The sequence below is a fragment of the Drosophila bipectinata genome, chromosome 2L (assembly GCF_030179905.1).
Source record: "Drosophila bipectinata strain 14024-0381.07 chromosome 2L, DbipHiC1v2, whole genome shotgun sequence".
Lineage (NCBI taxonomy): Eukaryota > Metazoa > Arthropoda > Insecta > Diptera > Drosophilidae > Drosophila > Drosophila bipectinata.
Window position 1 is genome coordinate 3,460,094 of NC_091736.1, and position 26,793 is coordinate 3,486,886.

General features: G+C 41.3%; 2 protein-coding genes across 5 annotated transcripts in view; one reads left to right on the forward strand and one right to left on the reverse strand.

Moving 5' to 3' along the window:
• Window positions 1-26,793, reverse strand: part of LOC108124411 (uncharacterized) — a 105,452-nt gene that overhangs the window by 37,250 nt on the left and 41,409 nt on the right. The gene's annotated exons all lie outside the window — the stretch shown is intronic.
• Window positions 268-26,768, forward strand: LOC108124414 (uncharacterized). 2 transcript variants are annotated; one of them, XM_043212692.1, is made up of 12 exons: window positions 268-379; window positions 3,996-4,354; window positions 5,312-5,484; window positions 6,556-6,621; window positions 7,670-7,810; window positions 7,960-8,089; window positions 11,192-11,328; window positions 15,510-15,654; window positions 18,664-18,923; window positions 21,650-21,784; window positions 22,687-22,819; window positions 26,121-26,768. In XM_043212692.1, the coding sequence occupies exons 1-12, from the start codon at window positions 316-318 to the stop codon at window positions 26,661-26,663; spliced, it is 2,286 nt and encodes a 761-aa protein (XP_043068627.1). In that variant the 5' UTR covers window positions 268-315; the 3' UTR covers window positions 26,664-26,768. The 2 variants fall into 2 exon arrangements, with proteins under 2 accessions (XP_043068627.1, XP_070133301.1); XM_070277200.1 differs by lacking the exons at window positions 18,664-18,923; window positions 26,121-26,768 and having other exon boundaries at window positions 22,687-22,755.

A 26,793-nucleotide genomic window follows, 5' to 3' on the forward strand; every position in this document is an offset into this window, starting at 1 on the left:
GGTGTATCCTTTCAGAGCCTGCTTATGCAAAACAAAACGCTCTCTTTTTCGCAGTTTCCTAGAGTTTAAAATGCACTCACAGCAGATATACATAGGCGTTGGCAAGTTCTCAGCCAAGTTGGTTTGCCAAGTTTTTGGCCAACAGAATTTAAATTAATGTCTCAGCCTCTGACATAGTCACAGTTTCCATCTCCAGTCACCAGTCTTGGCCGGGCCATTACAATTTGTTAGCTAAACGGGCCACTTTTTTTTGGTTGGTAGGTTGGTCTTATCGTTTTGCCGGCTCAACCGACCGCCAGGACAGCCGTTGACAGGATGCCCGGAGTTGTCTTCCTAATCGTTGTGCCGACGGCGAATTTTGAACGTGAGCTGATTTACGGTAAGTAGCGGGGGCTACAAGGGGTATACTGTATCCCACCCATCCACCTAGTCCAAATTGAATAAGCACCTGTGCCTAATTAAATACAAACTTGCAATTTTGTTTACACGAAACTGTAGCATTAATCTAGGCGTCGGCAAACCAACACCACCACACAATCTGGCCCACTCATCCACTCCCCCGCCACACCACGCACTATAGGAAATTTGACCACTTTTTCTGGCCAAAAACCATTTTTTGAAAGTTAAAAGATTAAAATAATTTTAACTGCATATCATTCACAATAGATTAATTTTTAATGTTGCATACAAGAAATTTTCATAGATGGCGCCACTGCGAAGAAATCAGCTGTTAAAAACAGCCTTTGATGTTAACATTTGCATGAGCTTAGAATTTAAGATTTTTTGGTGCGATTTTAAAAAGACGAATACTGAAAATTTTATGGACAAAATCAAAAGTTTTGAAATGAATACTTTTCAATGTGGTTTGTATTATGTGTTCGTATATGTGAAGTGTCCAAAAAACTTGTGTTGTCTTTTTAATAAAGTGAAAATGTAAGTAGTCTAGCAAAAGAAATTTTTAGAAAAAAATCACATTTTTAAAAAGAGATTTAAACCAAGTCTGGCCGAGTCGGACAATGTAATTTAGTCCATGTTGTAGATTGTTTAATTTTCTTCAAATGAGTGAAATATGAATATGCCCTTTAATGCACTTTCGAAGAAATTCATAATTTAAGGAGGCAACCTCATCACCTTGAATGCAAATCTGTTAGCTGTGAGACTAGTGTAAAACCGAACAGTTAGCATGTTATTTTTAAATAGGGGGCGGTGCCACGCCCACAATTTTTTCATTTCTGAGTTCTTTTGACCATATAAACTCAAATCAAAAATCAAAATTTAAATATCTTGCATAGTTTTTGAGTTAGAATGTGTTTCTTAAAAAGTGGGCGGTGCCACGCCCACATTTTTTTTAAATTTTAAATCTATTGACCATGTGAACTCAAATCAAAAATCAGAACTTAAATATTTTGTTTCGTTCTTGAGATATTATTTTTGGCCAGAAAAAGTGGTCAAATTTCCTATAGTGCCACGCCGCACCACACCACACATGAGGGTGTATACACATACCGATAAACGTATACCTCTATGCTTTGGCTTAGGCGCGTAATTACGTTGTTTAGTGGCGTTATTAATTATTTTATGACATCGTAAAAGTGCTTCCTCGGGCCTAAGAGCTTGCCATGAATGTTGCATGAATCCCGTCGGACAGAGCACACGTGGGAGTAGGTTTTTTGTTTCGCATTCCGAGAGTGCTTCAGGTATCCGACCGGGTTTGCGGCCAGGCCAGGCCAGGACCACCACCAGCACCAAGACCATCAAGTCATTCGGAAGAAACTTTCGGCAAAAGATAATTTTACAAGCGGATGCCGAGCGAACGTAGCACATTTCACAGCCCGAAAAATTTAATATTAAAATTTAATTAGCCACGACGAGATTGGTTGTCGAAGGAGTCAGTGAGTACCTAGTACTAGGAAGGTTCCGCCAAAATATAGACACGGCAAGTTGAAGCTAATAGGCACCTCTTTAAAATTAAGTGGTAATTGGTAGGGGTAGCATTTCTCAGAAATATTTTAAAAATAAATAGAAATAAGCCAAATAATATAAAATATTTAATACAGAAACTAAAATCATATTTTATAACCTCTAAAATACAAACTATCTTTTGGTAGTTGACTATTTATTATCCTGTTTTGTCTTGTTATTAAAAACTTAACTTTTTTCCATAAAAAATAAAAAGTGAAAAGTTCGAATATCGTATTATTAAGTATTTAATTAAGTATTTTATTAACTGGCCAAAAATGAAAGCTTTCTCCACCAACCAAATAATAAAAGAGACTTACCTGAAACCAAGTACCCTAAAGTTTAGGGCCTAAACTGTTTTAGAAATTTTAGCCATCCTAGTATTAATTACTAAGACTCAACGTTCACCACCACCAGGTTCATGTAACAATCATTTATCACAATCAGTGGTGATAAAAAGCACATAATAAAAACCCATAAAACAATATAATTTATGAAATAAATGGCAGCGAGAGTAAATATGGCATCTTACAAAAACCGATGGGCCGGCCGATGGGCACAAAAACAGGCTTGCAAGAGTCGTTTTCAAGCAAGAGCATTAATCAAATATTTATTTAAATACAAAACAAGGCGATGGCAAAAGCCATCAAAGAAAATCATCATTAATTTAGTTTGTCACTATGGCAGCCTCGGTCTGATAATGACAATGAAGCATCCTGGAAGGATGATGGTAGTCCCTGATGGCTTCTGCAGGAGTGGCAGGGGCGTGAACAAAGTTGCTTCGACTTGAGAAATAAACCAAAAATTACCTCCATACCCTGGACGAAGGTATATCACATATCAGTGAGATAAGTGAGACTTAGGGTATCTAGGCTTCGAAACGTGGAAAAATCAAAGACAATCTTAATGTTTTGCGCTGAAAAACAGGCAAGAAATGTTGGCCTTGGCAACAGCTTAAAGTGTGCCAAATACTTAGGCAAACAAAAAGACTTAAGAAAAGTCTGGAGGGAGAAAAAAAACAGGAGAAAATTGACATGCATTCTGGGTTGAATCGCTGAGCAGCCTGGCTCATAGGTGTCAGACATAAATCACGAATCTCTCAATTCCATGGCAACCTGAAACGGAGCCATTGAATGCCAGGAACCGAGACAGAATTAAATAGGCAAAAAGGACGAAATAATGGTCAGGTGGGGTATGGCGAAAAATTTAGCTGACTTTGGGGAACTTTTCTCTACTAGAGAAACTATGCGAAACAAATTCAGACACACACAAGAAGGGTCCCGAGTCCCGAGTCCTGGGTGCTGGGTCCCGAGTCTTGGCATCACGGCTTTTGCCCTAAGCGCATTTAAGCTTTATTTTGGCATTTGTCAATGTGGCGGGATTTATATTACATTTCGATGTCTGTCTGGCCCCTCGCTTGTTGGCATAATAAATTGTGATCCTTTGTGTGGTTTTTGTAGACTTTGATTTGATTTTTCGCCTGCCACTTTATTTATTTATTTAGCGCAAGTGGAGCTTAGAATCGTCCTGCAAAAAATACTGACGACTCCTGTTCAAACACACTCGAAAAAAGCCAAGTTATCTGTATAATTGCATAGCTACAATCATTTGTTAGTCCAGCCCGATAGCCGGCCATTTAATTAGCGTAATTTGCAACAAAATTAGGCTTAGCCATGGTTTCTGGCTCAGAGAAGCACAAAAAAGCAAATATTTGCTAAACGCTTAACTGGATACCGAAATATCACAACAATTTGCACTAATTGCAATATAAATAGTGCAATTGCCGTGAATTAACTAATCAGTGCTGGAATTAAGCTGGCCTATCCAAACAGAAATGCTAAAATTTTGTGCCAAAAATTTAATGTAGACATTCAGAGATTCCCCATATACTAATCACCTCCCATAGATTCTTCACCATTTCCATTCCCATTTCCATATCCATCACCATTCATGGAGTGGCCAGAATCCTTCTTAATGCCAAATCAGCTTAGCTTTATGTAGACGGCCGTATCACCTTTTCATTAACCCCAAACCAGGTACTTCAAATAATGCCCCAGTGGACGCATCGGCAGGACATCATGGCCATCCTGTGGTCCAGCTCGCCACCGGACCAGGTCCAGGTGGCAATGGAGGTGGCAACAATAATCTGAACATCAATCTTCCGGAGAATAACAACGCAATACTACGACTCGAAGTTGAATTACGTGACAAGAATGTGGCCAAGTATCGGCGGGGAGGAGGCGGAGGTCCTGGCATTGGTCATGTGGGCGGTGCTCCTAAGCGCAATGGAGCACAAGGACCGGCACTTGGTCCGAGACAGGTCCAGGGAGCACCTGACACCACCACGCTGGCCGGCCCGCTGGACAGCCGTAATTTAGTGGTGCCGCTTGAAAAGGTAAGTTTTCCAATGTCCAATGTCCAATGTCCTGTTCCAAGTGCCTGTTCCACACTGGTCAAGTGGGCAGGACTTTATGCTTCCCCAAGCACTTAAAGTTGATTTTCGTGTGCGTTTTGAACAGGGATAAGGGGTTGGATACTAGCTTTCAGTGCGAATGGCTACACAGAAACGAAAATCTTAGGGTAACCTTTTGAAGCTGTGCCTTAATTTACAAAAATCTTGCTGTGTGGGTTTATTTTTGTCTTTATGAAGGATTATTTGCTTGACTTAATGACTTAAAGGACCTCTAAGTTAAATCTGATGTAAATAATCAAAATCTATTTGTTACCACTTAGAAAAATGCTTTGATCTTGAAGTGTTGTTATGACTCTATTCACAGAAATTATTTTCGGGTTGGTCAGAAAAGGTCAAAAGAAAAGGATTTTTAGCTTGGTCCTAAAAGAAATCATTCAAGCATGTTTTTTCAAAACTTTCGTTGATAGAAAACAACTCTAACCATAGTCATGAAAAATTAAATCTACTAGTTTCAAAAAATCTTAAACATTTATGTTTCTGTGTACAACACCGATTGTCAACTGGCACAAGGATGGCTGGCGGGGTCCTTTTGTTGGGATGCACTTAGCGGGTCAGAACGTGACTCGAGCGCGCTGCGTAAAAGGTTGTATTCCGAATTGTATCCTTGCCAAAGATTATACTGATGAATGAGGTAGCTTAGCTGCCGGAATGTGAAGATTGATGGCTAGATGCACCGTTTCGGCCAAGGTCAAGACAAATCGCCAATCCGTCAGCCTTCAGTTATACTTTGACTAGAATCCCATTCCCCCGCCACCAGTTTGTTAGCCATCTTTCCGATTCAAAACGATTCCCTGGCGATCCAATTAAATGCAAAAGCTGAAAGCCATAAGCCTGATGAAAATGCCACACTAAGCTGTTGCTCCTCTCTTGTTCGCACAGGTACTTGAGGAGTTACTTGTCAAGCTTGAAATTGAGCACGTTACTTGGACGACCAGCAAGAAAGGTTATTTCCATCACGTCGTTTTCCCGCTGCAGGCAGGAGCCGCCTGCGAGACCACCCTGCACTGTCTCACGGAACTGGGCATTGGCACTAAATTGAATTCCAGTGTCAGGTAAGTTGAGACATTGAAACGGGGGATAGGAGGATGGGAGGCACGGTCCTAACACCAAACGCCAAACGTGCCGGGCAAGTCAAGGAGCTCCGCAACAGCTGGTCGAACTCGGGCAGTGGGTGTCTCCTGGCTTTTAATAAAAATGCAATAAAAATGCAGAAAGATGGGGGTACCAAGGCTGACCGGCCAAAGGGAGTCCCAATGCCATATTTTGATTGCTTGTAGGCGGAAATCCCTCTAGCGGAAGCACCAGGAGTCGATTATCCTTGGCATCAGCTGAATGCGGGCCATACGGATTCCATTTCCCAAACGCAAGTGCCCTATAATGCTAATGCAATTCCTTTGAAGTACGTTCCTTAACCCATAGTAATGTAGAGAACATGGCACTTTAATCTCTTTAAATTTAATTAAACAACAATAGAGACGATAAATTAAAAATGAAAGGACAATGGCACGTTTAAACTGAAGTGTGAGAATGAAAATAAGTAGGTGTGATAATCATTTAATGGCATTAAGCAAAGGGATTAAAATGCAGGTGAAGGTGCGATGGTAGTCTCCACCATACTCACAAGACCAAAGAGCAGATGTGCTTCCTTGACCTCAAGGACCTGCTGAGTAGCCTGCAGACAAAGTAGAACTTAAGCTGATTAATATGCGCTGAAATTTAATTAAGAAGAAGGTGTTGCCAGGATGCACTGAGTCCTGAGTCGATGGAGTGCCACTCCAAGTAATCTATAATTCATGTTTACTCTTACACTTGAGACATCCGAGGATCTTTGTCTGCTTATTCCTACCAAACATCAACGCATATCAGTGGCAATGTCAATACCCGAGGCTTGACATTCCAACTGATATGCGATTACAAAATTTCAATTTAAATTGCACATAAAAAAATAATAATATATATTTCGATAAATAATTGGTTTTAATTTTATGTACATGTTTCATGCATTTTTTTATGCACCCATAGGTAGACATTATGGTGTGTTAGTAGTTAAATATTATATTAAAGTATTTTTGTTTAATATGCTTTTTCTAAAACATTATGCTTTTATCAAAATTTTCCCGCAGTGTTCTGCCTTGCAGCGTTAGTTATGATGCCATCACAGATGCGGCCAACATGCGAGATGACTACAGGTAAGTCTACAGGTACAAACTAGACTCTGTGAAGGGGGGGGCACGTGATTCAGTGGCAGGAACAGCAGCAGAAGCACTCGTATTGTGTTCCGCCCCCGTATTGTATTTGCTGGCTTTGTGCAGGACCCGTTAGCAGTGAAGTGTCTTTTGTCAGGATCCCACAGCTGTCGCTTTGTTGAAAACTAATTTCAGGTGTTCTCGTACGTGTCAAAGGCGTCAGTCATTTCATTAACTTTCACTTGCACTCGTTCGTTCAAACTCACGGACTCAAGGACTCAAGGACTTAGTCACTCACTTTCGTCCGGCCGTGGGAATCGTGACATTTGCCTCTTTGGCTTTCGGCCGAGATCGTTATTTGGCTTTCCATTTTTTTCCCCTCCTTTTCACGGTTTACGGTTTATGGTTCGTCTAGCCAAAAGGAAGATGGCTTTGAGCTTTGGGCCTTGGGCCTTGGACCAGGACCAAGTTTATTACTCTCGGGGCCCGGGGGCAGACTTATGAGCTACTTGGAATGAGGGGGAAAATGCTTAAATTTGCATATGAAAGGGGCAAGGAGAAGGTGCTCAAACTATGAACCCTCGCCATGGGTTAAATGCATCCACTGTGTGCTCACAATTTATGGGCGTGCTTTCATCCAAAATGGCAAAGCCGACAACCGACAGTAAATACACACACGCTGACTTCTTGGCAAGCAATTGTCACAGGCACAGGACTACCTGTGTGCATAACTGATGAGCTCGTAATTGAGGTTAGCTTGTGGTTAATTTTTGGGGCGACAATTGAGGGAGTCTCCATGGTTGAGTAATTGAAGCCACACACTCTAATCACCAGGCTGCTTATAAAATAAGCTTTTAATAAAATCTAGGGAAAATAAACAAGAAATCTTGACTAGGTCCTACAACAACCATATTTGGTTTAATTTTCAATGAAACCAATTACATCCTTGAACACATTAGCCACTTTGTATCACATAACAGTCATTCTGTTTAACTGCCATTTTCATTTCCATTTTATATTTCCTTCTGGCGTTATCCTGTCTGTGAAATAGCGAGGAAGCCGAGGATGCCTCGAAATGGAACAATTTTGTGGAATCAATTAAATCGAAATTAACCGTCAAACAGGTGGTGGACGGAGTCCGGGCCGGAGGATCACTGTCCTTCGACTATCTCCTGCTAATTGTTACCGCCGAGTAAGTACTACACGGAAGACTTTATAAAAATTGATATGCCAACAGCTGACGTTGGTCTGACATTAAAAATAATCATTAAAAGGAGCCAGAATGCCTTCTGTTTCTATATAGTATATATTTTTTCTCTTTCCACTCGACTCCTTTTGCAGTTCTTTGGCAGCCCTTGGTCTGGTTGAGAATAATGCTCCGAATATAGTGGCAGCCATGTTAGTTTCCCCACTTATGGGCCCCGTAATGTCGATAACATTCGGCGCAATTATCTCCGACAAAGAACTAATGGTAAGTGCTGTTTCCCCCATATGGTGGTTGTGGCTTTTTCGGTGCACTAGCCCATTTTTGCACAGAACCAACAAATTGTATAGCTCCCCGAAAAGCCATTCAAACCACCGGTCAAAAAAAAGGAACCCATCCCGAAAGGAAAAAATTTGAAAATGTGAAAAACAGAAAAAGCGTAAAATAAACTGAGCAATACTGAAGTGAAAAATGGAATAGTTTGAAAAAATGGAATAGTTTGAAAAATGGAATAGCACTCCCAAAAACGGGCCAAAAAAAAAAAGTAGCACCCATTTCGATGCGCGTTAAATGAAATCGTCAACACTCCTGCTCTGCACTACTACTATGTGTGAGACTCGTTCTTGTGAGTGATTTATGAGCAAATGACATTTGGAAAATAATAAAAATTGCACCGAAAATTGGTATGCCCATCCCGTCCGTCCGTCTGCTATGTCCTTTGTGCCAGCTGTCAAAATTCGCATCCAGCCAACAGAAATATGCGAAAATATTGAATACTAGCCCGGTACTGATAGGAGAGGAGGTTGTCCTCCGAGTTGGGGGGAAAGAGTCCTGGTCCGGGTCCTACTCCTGGTATGGGTTATTTCAGTCAAATGCATAGCGACATAGCGCTTGATGTTTTGCAAATTTGCATCGCTTTTGTGGTAAATGGCAAAGTTGCTGAATTGTTTATTGACAGATCTGGCTTGAAAAGGGTGGCGCAATATGAAATATTTAAATGTTTTTTTCCGAAATTGGATACAGATGTAACGGCAGCATACCACAAGGATTTGAGTATTTGTATTCACACCGAAACAGGCAAATGGATTGGGTTTAAAAATTCTTTGAATGCCAGCGGGCATTCCATATAATTTTGTTTATTTGTATTTTGGTTCTGTTTTAATGGAAAGCCTTTCAAAAACTAGGCAAAAGGATTCTTTAAAGTTTTTGGAGTTCTTTTTTAGTCTGAGAACTGCACTTTGTATAACTCAGCCATGCTGCCTCAAAACTATGAGTATTTCATTGTGAAGAGGGACCGCAGAGTGGCGGTTTCCTCAACCAGGTGAGTGAGAAAACCCCGGCTAAGCTACTTAGAATTAAAGGACCAAGCACTTAGGTCCGCCATTCAGAGCTCAGCCAATAAAACAGAACTTTAACTGCAGCCAGACTGGAGAGGCAGCTGCTGCTCTCCAAAGTGTCATAATTGTCACTACCAAGTTGGGGGAGAAGCCAAAGCCGCCTTATTGCTCATCGTCTGAGATAAGAATGTCGGTCTCTGTAGTTTCCCCGAATCAAAGGCAGTGGTTTGCGCTTCAGGAAATCCAAAACCCACGACTTAATGTGCCGGCGAAGCGTTAAATAGAGGCTCTGTGGCATAAAATATAGAATATAGAAGAAGCAACAAATAAACAAAATAGAAATATAAACATGTAGAGTGAAATAAAAATATATAAAATAAGGAACATAGTATATATAATCGTGTCCTGTCTGTTCTAATGAAGAGACTGCTGAGCTAGTGAGTTTTGTGGCCACCACCCCAGAGGCAACTTGTTGTCAGCCCCGGTGTCTGCTGACACAATTTTCACACCGCACACCAATGGCTCATACCTGGCATATACCTGGTCTGCTAAACACACGAACACACACACACGTGTTTCCAGGTGTCTTGCCGGCTGTTGACATCTGCGTCGTGTACTTCAATTAAATTTTAATTGAAATGAATACGACATACACACATGCCACTATACTATGTATGTGCATCTTTTTTGTGGCCTTCCTTTTGTGAGGCACTGTAGCTCCATCTCCGGCTGCGTCATCATAATCTTTGATAAAGCCAAAGGGTGAATCGGTTGTGGCCCAAAAAGGAAGGACTTCGAAATAGCAAGCTCAGGTTGTGGTCTCTAAAATGTTAAAGTTTTTTCACTTCAAACTCATTTCAAGCTTCAGGATGGACATCCTGAATCTTAACTATTTTATTAAATGTCAAATGCTTTGAATATTTTGAAGTTTAAGCATTTTGATTGTTTCTCGATGATGTGTTTAATGAAGAAATATTTCAAACTATAAGGAATTCAGCTTCAAAATATTGCCAGACACACGTGCTGTGGCGAACATAATTTAAAAAGCCATTTTATATAACCAATGAAAATGCTTGTGGCCAAAATTCATAGGCAGCCGCGTTAAAACATTTTCACACAAAAATGCCAATTACAAACGATGAGAGAAATAACACTCCGTTGAATGGAGCAGTCAAAATTGATGGCCTGCTATTAAAAATAATTGCTAGTGAAAAAATTGTTTCCCGGAACCCCCGATATGTGCGGCAGGAAGCGAGTGAATAGTTGAATGTTATTGAATTTCCATTTCTGTAAATATTTGCAGGCCATTTAAAAAAGATGATTCAGTTGCGAATGTTTAATAATTTGTGTGCGAAATGCGCATTACGCATACGCCCCGTGGGCTGATCCGATGGGTGGCCTGATGTGTGCGAATACAACATACCTGAAAATAGAAGAGCAAACAATAAACAAGAAATTAGCAAAAAGTTTTCACACCCGCAACTTAAATGCCAGTTGGTTAAATTGTTGTGTAAACTCTTTAAACTGCATTTACTTGAAACTTTCCCTCTGGCAAGAATATTTTCTGGCAGCTTGTTAGTCGGCTGCTTTAAGCCTCAAGACAAGTTACTTTATATGCGTTGCCAGTTGTGTTTGACTGGTGAACGAGGGGAAATGAGGAAAACTACTAGTCGTAGTAGTAGTGTAGTAGCAGGAGAGGGTGTGAAGGAACTCCAACCCTACCCTAAAAACCAACCCATCGTTCTGACTTGGAATACCAAGACGACATCATGTGGCTGACATTAGAGCATTTTTCTTTTGTGTGTGCAGCTGCCAACAACAGTTTTGCAGTTGCGTGGCTGCAAATTTGGGTTAACATGTCACGAATCTACCACCACCACCACTGCCACTACTATTCCACGATGCCACTATGCTACTTTCATCTTTGGGGCGCTTCAAAGTATGCAACATTATCGCTTAAAGTGTCGGGTTCCTTTCGGCATTTAACTCGATGTCCCCCTTCTTAATTTTCTCACTCTTCTGCTCATTCCAGAAAGTTGGCTTCCTCTGCCTGGCCCTTGGCATGTTTATATCCCTGCTATTTGGCTTCATCTTCGGCCTGATCCTGGGCACCACCGAGATGCCATGGGGCCAGAACTCCGATTGGCCAACAGAGGAAATGCGTGGAAGGTAAGGTCAAACCGGGGCGGGCAAATACCTTGACAATCCTAAACAAGTCCCAAATCAAAGTCAATCAACCAAACAATTGCGGTAGATTGGGAAAACGCCGCACGTTCAAATCACTCAGGAACAATAAATTAATTCCGTCATTTGGCCATCGTCGAATTGGCCCTAATCAAATTTGAATGACATTGCATTGCAGTAGTTGCGGTCCACAATTCGATTGATATTTCAAACTGATGCAGAATTTAATTAAAAGATATTTATTATTTGCATTTCATGCAGATCTGTGAACGACAAAATATGTCCAATACCGCAAAGTATTAAACGAGAATGAAAGACAGCTGTCTATCAAGGACAGTCCTTTAATAAGGTTAATTCAGTTAACCAAACTTTGATTGAAAATTGATAGCTTATTTAATTTGTTAAGTAAACTCATTGTTTTAATTTATCACCACCTACGATTAAAAACGCAATTAAATTTATTAAGAGTCAGGTTATCGATTTGAACCTTTTTTTCTAAAAACTTTTTGCTTATCAAGAAAGTTTAAAAAGTTTGGGGTAATAAAAAAAGATCCAGACAATATCCATTTCCAAATATTAATTAAGACACATTACCCCACATCATTTATTTGCCAAAAAACAAAAGACGTGGGCCAGTCTCCCTAGAAAATCCCTAGACTTTCGAAAGTGACTTAGGAGTTTGCCGAAAATCCAAAATCCATTAAGCATGTTAATTATCTAGTGTCTCGTGAAGCCCTCTGCTTAGCCCTTGCTGCTGGGGGATACTACTTTAATTCAGTTGGTAAATCTATGAGTGCGAATGTAACAAATTACTTGCAAATAATTCAAATAATCTCACGACCGGCGGTAATGTGAGGCGTGTGCTCATTAGAAGGCCTCCTTCAAGGCTCTTTCTGGGACAATCCTCTACCGAGTACAGCACAGCACAGCCCAGCCCAGTCACTTGAGTCCTATATATATGAGCACACATTTATTATGGCATCGTTTTTTGCCAAACGAACGAAGGAATCTTTAAGTCGCCACGCGCCGTCTGTGTAAATCTCTTCCAGGACTGCTCCCGGCTCACAATAGGCTTAGAAATGCGTCGAAACACGCCCCCACGGCGGCAACAATAAATTAAGCTCAGCCACAGAATTTGCCGGAAGTTGCGTGAAATGAATGTGTGTCGGCAATTGTGTTAATTGCACAAAATAAATTGTTAAAATAATAATACAGACAATAGACAATACCGAGTAGAGCCTGACATCTAAATAGATATACATACATATATAGGAGAGTGTTACGTATCTGTATAATTAAGTGGCTTTAGCCTATGGACGCTACTTGTGCTTTATTGTTGCCTTAGGCATCGCAAATAGTACATCTCCATCACAATCTTCACATCTCCATCTCTCCATCATAATAATACTCGTGTGTCCACATAATGAATTCCCTCAGATTGCGTGTGCCCATCACCTCGCATGCAATCAACGTGAGTTTCGAATGCTCATTCTTATCCGACCTCTTGTGATAGCTCACTGGACTCTATAATTGTGTCACGTGGCGCGTGAAAATATAGGCTTGTCATCCGCTTCATTGGCAACTGGACTGGACAAAGGCCAAAATGCCGTCTCATCCACCAAAGATGGTCCCCAATAGAGCCAATACTGGCTCAGCATGATTAGTATCAATTGATGTAAATTTGGTTAATTAGGAACTTGAGTTGATTTGCTCATTGGTTTGTTCAATAATTAGACTGATTTGTCTTCCAAGAAATTTTTGTACATGAATTTTAAATCTTAAAATAAATGGTATTCAAAGGGTTAGTATCTTTTCTTCCTCAAATGAATGTGAGGGTTTTTAAATCTTTTTCCTTGAAATTTCTTATGAAAATTCCCATTTCTATTCAAGCATAAAAGCCTTTCATTTCTTTTGAACTCATTAATAATAAACAAATTCCTATAAAGTGATATAAAGTAATAAGGATTCTGATTTCTCTACAATATAATTCAACAAAGCTATTTAAATAGCTTTAGGATTTGAACTTAAAATATAAATACACTTTTGTCATTTAACCGAAAACATTAATGTAAATATTTGTTCGCCCTTTCATACATTAATTTTATATTAAAAGGACACCCCAATTACATTAAATTGAAAGAGGAGAAGCCTTTGAGTTATTCTATTTTAATTAGAAAGTTAGCTGGCGGCCCAGCCCCCAACATTTTGCCAGTGGCCGCATAAACAGCAACACCGAAACAAATTAAATTTATGCTACTTTACTGCATGGGCGTGGCGACACGCCCATAATGTTGCAACTGTCGGCAAATGCCACATGCGAACTGGCAAAAATAATCAGTGCAAATGTCGCCGGGGGGATATAGTATGTGGCCACCACCTTTCAGAGGACGAGGAGTAGAGAGAGAGGATATCGTCTGGTTTGCAGCAGCCAGGAATGAAGTATCTACTGGGTTTTTAGCACGACATTTTACAGCCAGACAGCCAGGAGTGTGGCTGCCACAGCAGTGTGTTGATTATTACATTTTAAAAAGCTTGGTAAAACAAATCTCCCCGGTCAGGTCAGCATAGTTAAGGGAATCGCAATTAAAAGCAGAGCGTCTGTTCTGGTCATTTTCCATTATCCTCTGAAAATTATGCATCAATGCAGGGGATTCTGTGTTCGCGACGAAGGTTCGTTCTTTATTTCTAATGATTTCTTTTATCCGACATTGAAATCTAGTTCCCAGGGTCCTCCGACCCACATCAAAATAAAAGAAGGAAAAAAAATCTCGATCCTGCTGGAGGCTCATTAGCATTGTTTTCAATCTACACGAGGCAGGAACCGTAAACAATTTGCTGCAACAAATTTATAGGACTTGGCTAATGCTGTTTGGGGCTATAATTGAGCGTAAATTGCCGGCATATAATAAAGTTGTTTTATGCATAAAAGTTAAATACTTGTATAACTCAAACTGCGGCGGATCCATAAATAAAACTCACACTTTTCGGCGACACACAAAAACCACACTAAAGCAAAGTAAAAGCGCCATTAATCAGAGAAAGTTGGTCCCAGGTTAAAAAAAAAATGCCAAATTTTCATATATAGGCAGGCAGGTAGGGGCACAAATGAGGTGCATGAATCAAGAAACGAGAGAGTTACACAACTCGGACTAGCCAAATCCCAAAATACCCTTGCGCCCTTGAATCTTTGATTCCTGGGATTAAAAGTAAGCGACATAAAGAAAATCTGCTCTGAAGATAAAGGGCGAATATTTACTAGGGTGGACCATGGAAAAAGGTTTTTAATTTTATTGGTATTTTCTGATATGTTAAAATATCAGAAAATGTATTGAAATACTAGACTTTTACAAAGTTTACATATTTATAATGAGCCAAGCCACCACTGCGTATGAGTAATAAGCTATACAGCAAGTCGGCACTTCTGGCACAAGCACTTAAACGTTTAAAAGTTTAACTCAAGTTTTCTCTTGTTAGTATTAAACGATTTAAGACGCCACTTTAAATTTCATCTTCATTAGAGCACCACCCTGGGACGCCTGACTGCGCCAGAATTACGACTAATCATGGGCTTTACTTTTTGCTGTTCAGACCGGGTGGGCCTAAATCATAATACCCTTAAGAAGGGTATAAAAGCCAAAGCGCAATGAAAAGTTTGCCAACATTTCTCACCATTAAATGACTCTGACTTCTGACTCGACAGGCCCTGGGCGACCAGGTTGGTTGGCGGAAGCGATAACAAAGCCGCTGACACTTGACAAACTTGCGCGAGTGTCAAAAAATCTCCGCGGCCTGCAGGATACCAAAGGTTTTTGAATGAAAAAAACCCTCCCAAAAAAAAAAGAAATCAGCATCACCTGGCGCCACCAACGAACGAAGTGTTCGGCCCACCTGCTGACCCCGACACGCCAAACGGCAGATAAGCAGTGTCAGCGCCAGGCGTCCTTTCTGCCCAAACATTCATCTTGAAGTGACTTAATTTGCAGTGGCCACCGTCCACGCCCCACTGCCCACCTTGAGTCGGATGTGGCCCGTTTAGCGGGCGGGTCAACATTTGTCACTTGCCTGCTGTTGTGTTTTTAATTAATTTTTACACTTTTTCCCTCCACCTACCCCATTTCTGTCCATTTCACAGTTGATTTTTCAATAATTTCCCCTTCGATTCGCAGGGGCAATGTGCGCGCCCTCTGGATGGGCGTTTTGTGGGCGTTAACATCTGGCACAGGCGTGGCCGTGGCCTTGCTCCAGGGCTCTGCAGGACCTTTGATCGGCGTGGCTATATCCGCCTCCCTCCTGCCACCGGTTGTCAATTGTGTAAGTAAAACAAAATACTAAAACACAAATTTAATTTCCAAAAAAGTTCAATAAAATCAAAGAGACAACTCTGTTGTGATTTTTAAGAATAATATATCCTTTTTAAAATATTAGATAAAATATTTTTATTTTATTTTTTCCATAAAATTGAATTACTGTGTATGAATTACAATAAAATTTCTGAAAAAAAATGGTATCAGATGCCTAATTTAGGGTGAGAGAAATTAATTATCATATCGTAATTGAATAAATTAAATTCAAGCTGTGATGCATAAAGTAATACATTAGACAGAAAATTAAAGCGGAAAGTATGGCTTTAAATAGCAGATTCTACGCATTCAAAACCGAGCAAGAGTTCTCAGTTTACCATGTTTACATTGTCAGGTTCTTAAGGAAATCTCTGCCTGAAGTTGGCTTAATTGGTAAGCCGATACGTGAGCCAAACAACGGAATCCAAAGACACACACATCAAGTGACAAAACATCAATATGCACAAATATGGCAACTGATACATACTTGTAGAAGCCTACTTATAAAACGCTACCTACCAAGTCCTTGAAAGAGGCTTCCTCGTGGCAATTTTCTTCCCATTAGCAAGCTATTAACAAAAGCCTCGTCGACCTTCGAACGACTGGCAACAAATGCGCAGTTGATATTTCATCATGAGTGAGCAGGTGCCGGAAATGACTTTGCCAGCAATATTTATGGCAGCGGGACTCCATCCATTCCTTCAAATGTAAATAGCACAGCAACCGAACATTCCAATCAAAAAATCCACTCTGGTCAGCCGAATGGAAAATTACGCAAATTCTCATTTATATTGTATTATGTGCTCTCGAGTTTTGACTCCACTTGAGTCTTCTAGTCCATATCGATCAGGACGGAGTTTATTTTGCCACAAAATTTTCTATATATTTCAAATGCGGCAAACATTGTGCAAAAGTTCCGAGTGGCTCTAAGCCAGAAGTTGATGTTTTAAGGACCTGGAAGGCCTATATTGGCCAGGCCAAATAGAAATCATGGTCAGTTAGGATTTTTGGGTTCTTCTAGCGATGCTGGGTGCGCTTCAAGTGAATTTGGCCATAAATTAGGCCGAAAATACAATTTGCTGATTAATCTGAAGTGCATTGCCCAAAAACTTTTGGCCATAAATCTGCCCCGAAACGGCTCGCCGCAGGAGTACGAAGAAGAGATGCCACCGGGGGCATCCGATTCTCAGCTGTTTTTCCCCACTTTGTGTGGCGCAACCGCAACGAGTGCATAAATTTCGACCCAATTTTCAAGTGCAAATTGCGAATCCAAAACGGAGGAGCAGCCGGCACAGCCTGTTACGTACATACTTCTGTTCCCCAAACTGCAGTCAGGATGTTGCGTAAAATTATAAAGCCAGCAGAGGCAGTGGGGGAAGCCAGAAAGCGAGAAGAATACGAAAGGCTCCGAAGGGAAACGTTGCATACAAAAACTTGCACAGAGGAAACGGCGTGGCAAGTGCCACACAAACAAACAAACCGGCAAACAAACGGCGGCCCAGTCAGCACAGCCTGACATTTATCAATGCTGACAGGGAGGACAAAGGCGTGCCGCCGAGAGGGGGTTTTTCGCGGGGAGTATGGGGAATAGGCCGCAAGCATGACAAAATGATGCAAAAGGCGAATTATGGACACTGGCGGCTAATGGGGGCATACTAACAGCTCGACTACCAGCTACCGAACTTTAACCGGCTAAAACAATGGCGCCGAAATCGCTTAATCATGGCGGCTGTTGCGGTCGAGCATGTGTGCAAGTGTCGCTCCGACTGCCTTTATCCTTTAGCTCCTCTGTCCTTTATCCTCGTCTTGTGTATGTACATATGAGCTGCATAAATCAGTGGCACGCACTGAAGCTTGTTGCCTTTGTCCATGTTTTCTTCCTATATTTTTTTTCCTTGCAACTGCAAGCAGCAAAAAGCGTGTTACAATTAATTGCCCTGCTGCCGGGACCCTAAGGCAATAGCATGGCCAACAGAGCGTATGAGTAATTTCAAGTAGTTGTTAGCTACATACATTTCTCCCGAGGTGTCCCCTACATATAGAGATTAAACTAAAAGAAAATAAGGAGAAGTTTCAAGACGATGGCACAATAATTGCAACTCTTAATTTCAGCTTATTAAATTGCGAACGACCTTATTTATGTGGCCTGGCCAAAATGAACTCCGGCCAATGCCAAAAACGTTCTACAGCTTCTCCGCCTTTCTCGCTTTCGAATCCGAGCACGCAATAATTTAGCCAGAAATGGTCGTAAATTCGAATAATAGCGAAAATAGAAAGTAAGTCGAGGAAAAGAAAAGTCATGAGCTCGCACACAAATGGAAAAACAAGCACACACGAAAAGATTTGCTGAAATATTGGATAGTGGTGGTCAATCAAATAGGGACGAATAAAGAAGTATTATTTCAAATGCTTTGCTTGAGTTTAGTAAAATTATCTAAAAAAGTATATTTTATACCTATTTAATTTATAAATTATACCTATTTGTGTAACCTCGAGTATTCCCTCATACATATCGGATTCGCACGCACTTCCGTTCCGACTAAGCAATGTGCTGAGTCATTATAATTTATAATAGCAGAGAGGAGCGTCACAAAAGCGAAATCGAAAAAAAAAATGAGCGAAAGGCAGAAAGGAGACCGTAGAGAAAATGCGACAATGAAGTTTCATCTCTCATCTGTGCCCAAGTATGTGTGCTTGTGTGAACACGCCCTCACACTCACACACACACACTTGTCCTGTAAAGTAACAATTCAAGGCCGGACAGCCACTACTTGGTATGCCAACGGCAGCGGCATCTAACCGGAACTAAGCACGCGGCGACCTTATGACCTCGAAAGCAGAATCAGAATCAGACCAGACCAGACCAGACTGAAATTGAACTGAACTGGACCACAAGAGTTGACCATGACAACTTCAAAGTCACGCTCCAACCCGCCTCAACTCAGTCCCCACTTTCTTCCGCTTGTGCTCTCTTCCGCAGGGTCTCTTCTGGTCACTGGCCTGCATTTGGCTCATCTATCCGGAGAAGCGGATTCCACACTTGAAGAACGAGGCAATGAACTCGACCAGTGCGTATCCCTTCATCTACACGAACTACTTGCCCACGGAGTTCCTGATCAATGGCATTGTTTCCGCCTGCCTGACCATTGTGAATGTGATTTGCATATTCATCACGGCCATAATCGTTCTCAAGATTAAAGAGGTCTCGGCGCCGTATACAGCCAGTCCGGACTTAAAACGGTAAGTATTGGTCAATTCTTGGCAACACATTGTTTGCCATTTTTCAAGAATATAGTGTTTTTTTTTGTCATTGGCGACATGAAGTCGATGTGTCTTCTGGGGTTCAACTAGGGTGAATCAACTCATACATATATGAGAAATTAACTAAAATTTTAAAGATTTTTTTATTGTGAAATTTTTATAGAAAATATTAGTAATACGCCATGTGGTCATCTTGTCAGGTTTATTATAAGTAAGGAATAAATAAAAAAAATTTTAACATTAACAATTCAAAATATTATCGGTATCTCCTCTCTCGATACCTAATAACATTGCTGCCAATAGATATGCCCTTGTGCCATAACTAATTGATACCATAAAATAAATTCAAATATTAATCATACGCCACGTTGTCATATGCAGTCATTCAGCCATTTTTTTCAACAAGTATACGCAGTGTAGACACGCAAGTAAGTTTAAAATCAACGTTTTAAACATTTAAAGTAACATTTCAATTTTAAATTTAAAGTAAAATATAGAATAGGACCTTTAGTCCACCCTAATGGCAAATACTTTCTGTGTGTGAATAGCAGAAAATTAAAAATCTGCACAGCGCGCAAAGCGCTGGAGTGTGTTTAATGACGAGGGAGCAAGTGCTTTTAAGCTTATCATTTCCGTTATGTTCGCTTGGACAGAGTTGGCCATTAGTAAGTGTAATTAATAACGACAACAGACGCAGACCCAGACGCAGACAGGACACAACAGGGCTCTAGAGTTTCGAGTGCATCGCAACATTTACTTTGACCATTCTGTTCTGTTGACAAACCCATTTAAAATTCAGATCTCTTAGCCAGCAGATTGTTCTTTATATATTACATCAATATTGACTTTGACTTAATCAGGGATAAGTTAATAAATCTAGTTTGTTTACTTGTTTATTTTCCCAATCTTAGATACGTTAGTTAGGGCCGCAAAGCCCAGGCCAGCAAACGACACGTGTGAGCAAATGGCTGGGGAAATTAACTTATATTGCCTGACACTTGGCAGGCAGCACATTTAAATCAATAAAAGGCCAACGCTTAGTCAAGTCTCGGGTTATGTGGCGATGCTGTCATTTAGGAGAGAAGGATTTCCTTGTTTCGGTGCCTTCCAGGGCAGGCGATTTGTCAGCCATGCCTTTTGGGCTGAGCGCCTGAAATTATGTCGGACAGCGTGCAGCCTGTCGGCACAAGTGCTTCACTCAAATATGATATATCGCGTAATTAACTGACTGATTTCTTGTTTTTATTGTTGTTTTTGTTATTTTGGAGAGTGGCTGACTGGCCGGGCGACTGGCCGAGGCAATCTAAATGAAAATGAATGCCCTCCATCGCGGGTCTGGAGTGACAAATGGCGATATAAGCTCCAGTCTGAGTCTGAGTCTGTGTCTGAGTGCCTGGAAGAGGCCGAGGCCAGACATGTGCCTGGCCCGGCTGGCGGCCTTTAATTTCCCAAAGTGGCGCATTAAATTGCTTAAAGCGAGGGCTTCCGTCCAACCCAGTTGTCAACATTGCCCGCGAAAGTGTGCTACAGTTTTATTTCTACTCCCGCTACTGCTTCTCCCCGTTTTTGGCATCCTTTTTTATTATTATAGTTTTTGGTGTGCACATATACATATGTATGAATGTCCTGTGACTATTCCAACGTTTATTTAAGCATACTCACGCTCGTCTGCTCGCTTGTTTAGATTGTTTGTGTAGCTTTTAGAAATTGTGTGTACTCTCTGCCCTATACCCTTGCAAGGGATACACTTGTTTTGACCAGGAGCCTGCTATTTTTCTGTATATTGTGCAAGTACGCACTCCTAGTTGGCTCACATATTGACCCTTGAGTGCCCGGATCAGATTTTTATATTAGCCAGCCACTAGACAGAATGGATATTTGAGTAAATTTGCAAGCAAAGCTATCCAGCTGGCCAACAATCCTGTGATACTTTATCCTCCTCTCCCGCTTGTTGGGCTGCACTTAGACCCAGTCCGACACAACAGGGTTGTGTAAATAAAAAGAAAAGAGGGAGTTCCCCGGCCCAATCCCGGACTCTTTCCTCAGGCTGTTGCATTACGCATAAAGTGCATGATTTCATATTTATTTGTTGCTATAGCCAGAGTTTCGTCCGCCGACTCTGGCGAATTTGTTTTTGTTTTCATTGCTGCGGTTTTCTTTTGACAGCGGTTTATGGTTGCGAATTTCTTGTCTCCGACAATTCAAAATGATTTTTATGGGTTTTCTGTCAGTGGATGGGACTGAGAACAGTGGAGCGAATGGGGACAACGGCTCCTGCAGGCAGTCAGACAAGTCCTCCGATCGCCCAAAGGTTATTTCCTATAATAGAAAAACTTTCCTGATGGGAACTTGCGTAAAATTGAACTAAAAGTTTCACAGAAAAAGAGTCGTGCGTTGCCAATCATTCAAAATATAATTTTACAGCTTCTCTACACTGAAAACTTTGAGGGGGAGTAAAGGGATACATACATCGAATAGTAAAAGGAGAGTCATTTGTTAGAAAACTATTAAGATGAAGCTCGTACCATAAAAAATACTTTGTAATTTGTACTATAATGGCGTTTCATGGCGGGAATTTCTTCAAAAATCTCTTAAAGCTAAACAAAGCTAAAGCTAACTAAGCTTTCACTTTCAGGACCTAATTTTCCATTGTGCATTTAACTCATGAATATCTGTAACATTTATATTTCTCTTATCTGACACAGATTTTGGGAAACAGATCTTCGTACTGTTCGAAAAACGAATCGCTCAACAATGCGGCATCCTCGCGCCCGTGGCAGCATATTTGGCGGAGGAGGTGGTGCGAGTGGCGGAGCCGGAGGCAGGGACAAGTTCAGCGGGTGAGTACAAAACACATGAAGGACTATGCATCGAAACTCTTTTGGGACCGACCGCCCCTGAACCAATTCTCATATTTCCCATATCCTTTACAATTTCGTTTATTTTTTTTTTTTTGTTGAATAATTGAGCCCGAGTGTGTATACAAGGCATGTGGCCCTGAACTCGCACTCGGTATCACGTCCTGGGGGCAAGTCAATTTAGCGTTCGCAGCATTTGTCTGCGAAAATGCTTGAACGCAATTTGAAAAGGTAAATAATGAAGGTATTTATGTCGTAGGAGTGCAAAGGTCCCGCCTAGTCCATAAATAAATACTTTGCAGCCAAAAAAAATATGTTTATCGCATAATTGAAATCATACTCCTGGTATTTATGGAATTTTTAGGGAAATCAAAAATATGACAAACTGGGGGAATTCTGGGTAAAAACTGCTACAAATTGCAACAGCTGTCAAACGAATTTTACCCAATTTTTTGCCAATTTTATATTTATTTGTAAATAAATTAAAACACAAGTGTATCAATATGTTTTCATATCCGAGGACCAATTTAGGTTGCCCAAAAGGCAAATTGAAATCGAGCATTTTCTGTAAATGACCATAAAATAAACATTTTGAAACCTGCAACAACGAAAAATAGAGAATACTAGTGATGGACGTTATAACAATGCAAATTCAGGCTACAAATTAACACACCGATATAAGCTTTTTAATTTAGCACAAAATACCGCCACCATTTGTTTACACAAAACATGCAAAAACCATAAATGTTTTTGTAAATAGAAGGCAATGTCATTCCACTCTAACGCCTCGTTGAAAGTTCACGGTATTGTTGCATGAAATTAACACTACCCTAAACATACATATACATAAAATAAAGAGGTTTTTGTATTTTTCCATTATTCAGTAGCTATCAGGGATTAAATGAACGCGATGCCCAGATGGATACCGCCCTGGAACGAGCTCTAGCCCAGGCTGAGAACGATGCCACCTTCAAGAAGGTCAAGCGTATGAGTTACTCCAGCAATGCTGCCGGTGAGGTAAGGATTTCTTTAGTCCTTAATCTCTTTATAAGCCATAGCTTCATTTTGCAACTAAAATTTTCAGTGATTGAAAAATTCAAATAACAAGAAACGAAAGCTAGCTTCAGGAGGAACCGAAGATGATATACCCTTGTATATCCTTGTATATACCTTCTAGATTGGATATTTATCGCCTTATTCTTATCCTTTTTCCGATTTTTCAGTTATATGGTAGCCAATGGGCCCATGACCTATGATTTATAATTTTTCCCCTATAGGGTCCACAGCGATGGCTATATCTTCCCCAATTCTCATCCGATTCTCAAGCGGAGTACCTCAAATTTCTAGATCGATTCTCCACCATTCTGCATCAAAATCCAGACCCAAAATATTTTTTAGATTTTTTGTCCATTTTTCGATGGGGAGATGGGGTTTCCCTTGAAAATGGGGTTTTCCCCTATAGGGTCCACAGCGATGGCTATATCTTTCCCAATTCTCATCCGATTCACAAGAGGAGTACCTTAAACGATTTCTAGATCGATTCTCCACCATTCTGCATCAAAATCCAGAGACAAAATATTTTTTAGATTTTTTGTCCATTTTTCGATGGGGATTCACAAGCGGAGTACCTTAAACGATTTCTAGATCGATTCTCCACCATTCTGCATTAAAATCCAGAGACAAAATATTTTTTAGATTTTTTGTCCATTTTTCGATGGGGAGATGGGGTTTCCCTTGAAAATGCGATTTTCCCCTATAGGGTCCACAGTCATGGCTATATCTTTCCCAATTCTCATCCGATTCACAAGCGGAGTACCTTAAACGATTTCTAGATCGATTCTCCACCATTCTGCATCAAAATCCTGAGACAAAATATTTTTTAGATTTTTTGTCCATTTTTCGATGGGGAGATGGGGTTTCCCTTGAAAATGCGATTTTCCCCTATAGGGTCCACAGTGATGGCTATATCTTCCCCAATTCTCATCCGATTAACAGGCGGAGTACCTTAAACGATTTCTAGATCGATTCTCCACCATTCTGCATCAAAATCCTGAGACAAAATATTTTTTAGATTTTTTGTCCATTTTTCGATGGGGAGATGGGGTTTCCCTTGAAAATGCGATTTTCCCCTATAGGGTCCACAGTGATGACTATATCTTCCCCAATTCTCATCCGATTCTCAAGCGGAATACCTTAAACGATTTCTAGATCGATTCTCCATCATCCTGAGACAAAATCCAAGGGTTTCCCTTGAAAATGCGTCTACATGCGTCCCATCTACAGAGGTAGAGGTTTCCTCTTGGGATGGCTTTATTAAACAGAGCCCATCCAACGTAATTGTTCATTTTGTAAAATAAAAACCATGGTTTTAAGGATTCGAGAGATCCGGAAGTAACTTGAAATTGCATTTTTCATGTTGCACAGAACCCCAGGAGACTGACCCAAAGTCCTCTGACAAACAGCATTTAAGCTTAATTACGGGCAATTATTTGGACGGAGTCGAAAGCGGAGAGCAGACAGGGCGGCCAAGTGACCTCAATCATTAGTTGATAAGCACTATGGCCGCAGAAGAAAAGTGCATGGCTGGAAAAAAAATGCCGCCCAAAAGCAGTGACAATAAACCAAGTTGGGGAGATCATAAATCAAGGAGGCAGCATGCAGCCAAGAAAAGGTCATCTCCGAGAGGGCGAGCTTCTGGAGGAGGGTGGAGAGTGGAGAGAAAAAGGAACAACAATCCCTGGAAACTGGCTAGTAGTTGAAAATGATGTAAGATTTATAGTTAAGCCGAAGTGAACCTGTTGGACTCGCAGGACTCTAAGCCAGGAAAGAAGAAAGCAAGATGAGATATAAACTCCTGTCGGTTTTTATGGCGATGGCCGAAAGTAGTAGACCCACTGGACCATATCTGTCATTGTGGGGCAAAAAGCCCTTCAAAGCTGCAGCTTTGTGCATTTGATCCTTTCACTCAAGTCTGTGTCAGTTCAGTTTAGTAACGATTGGGCTTTTTCTTGGAACAGGACTACGGAACAGGTCAGGACAGGCGATAATTAGCGCCAAGGAGCACCCTTTCGTAGTCTGTTAATGATGTTAGTCCTGTATTCCACAAGCCTGAATTCATAATCATAGGTCCTTCTGCTAAAAAACTTTCTTAATTTCCTGTTTAAGAAGCTGACGAGCCAAGGCAGCCCGGGCGCTTCAATTAAAACTCGCCGGCAAGAAACATTCAAAAGCCATCCAAGCGTCGATTGCCACAAATCAACTTTTACATTAATTCGTTTCCAGGACGAGGTCCTGGCAGGAGCGAGGAGGTTGGAGGTCGGGGCTCGAGTGGCTGCCAGACTGACATGCTCCAAATATTTCGAGAGAGACAGTAGTAGCTGTAGCTACGAAATAACCGAGTGCGATGCAAAACAAACTTGCAAAGCCTACTACCACAAACCAGGCACCGTACACCCTACACCCGGCTACCCTTTCGTCCTGCCGCCTTCTGGCAGCTTGTAATCAGTTTAAAGTGAGTCCCGGCCACTAAAACTCAATTAACCCCATTTGAATGGAGCACGAGGCAATTGAAAAAAAAAAGGAAAACATACAGAACACAGAAACATGAAATGAAAACGAAAACGAATTGCGAGAAACGGAACAGAAAGCGAGCAAATCAAGGCAAAAGATTAAAAACGGAAATGGTTGGCCATTGAGTATGGTGGGTGGAATGGGTTGTTGGAGAGTGGAGAAGGACCCTGGATGGAGGCCAAAGGTTGGCAGCATTTTTCACTTAAAACCGCATTGATACTCAATTACCAGGTCGACAGTGGAGCTCCCTCCAACTTTGGACAAAACAAACGGCGGATGCGCCGTTCAGGAAAACGGAAGCACTTTGCAACGGAAATGAAACATCAATTAAAGTCGCACACACCCACTGAGACGATTCGCGGAGGCGGTGGAGATCCTGGCAACGACCTGACAGACCTGCCAGCCAGTCAGCCTTCTCCTGCGCAACTATATATTGCCTTTCTTCCTCTGGCCTGGCTCCTTGTAGACTTGCTCTGTGGCTGCCACACGGCCTAGGGGCAAGTTTCGTTAGTTTTTATTGCTTAATTGTAATTTCGCATATGGGAAATGAAAAGTTTAATTGGCTGAGCTTAAGTATCACTACCAGAGCGACTTTCCAGGGAGCTGCAATATAACTTTCACAATTGATGACTAATGGTGCACTGGGAGAAACGGTTAACAATAGATTAAAAGGGCATACTATTTTTAATTACTAGAACATCTATGATAAAAAAAAGCCTATAATTTTTCTCATTTTCTATCCTTTCAGCTCACTGAACGCCTGGCCAGGATTGCTGGACTCAATCGCCTCAAGACCGACGGGGATCCTGGACAAACCAGCTCTGGTTCCGGCAGCCGCATGAACTCCATACCCAATTCCCAACTAAACGTGGACCTCAAGGCACTGGACAAGCTGGTGAGCACTTTGCTGGAACAGCGTTCAACCGGAAGCAAGGCAGCTGGAGCCTTTGGGCCGGAAACGGGCACCCGGACACCGCCACTGCAACGGCTCGCCTCTAAGAAACTGAACAGATGGCGTCCCCTTTCACGATCCGCCCATAGTGTCAAGCACAGGGGTGATGGTGGCGACATGATTGGCGGCAGCTTCACCCAGTTGCTGGAACGGGTGGATCCTCCGGCCACCTCAATCAATCACCCCCATCCACCCAACATGCCTACGATCATGGAGAGCAGTGCCGGAAGTCCCCCGACTCCGAGTAATAGCCAAGAGCCACCGCCTCCTTGGACGGCAGCCTTGGAGGCGCCTCAGGGAGCCGATGACCCTAACCTGACCCACAACTATGTGGGCTGAGATACGAGTATATTTCACCAATGAATATTGAAAATATTTCCATATTTTATGAACATTTGTGTTGAAAAATTTTACAATATTAAACTGATAATAATTTATTGAAAACGCCTAACATATTATTCGCAATTAA

Coding starts and splice junctions, on each gene's coding strand:
- LOC108124414 (XM_043212692.1), top strand. CDS start 316: ATGCCCGGAGTTGTCTTCCTAATCGTTGTGCCGACGGCGAATTTTGAA. Junction 6,622..7,669: donor AACATGCGAGATGACTACAG/GTAAGTCTACAG, acceptor TCTGTGAAATAG/CGAGGAAGCCGAGGATGCCT. Junction 11,329..15,509: donor ACAGAGGAAATGCGTGGAAG/GTAAGGTCAAAC, acceptor TTCGATTCGCAG/GGGCAATGTGCGCGCCCTCT.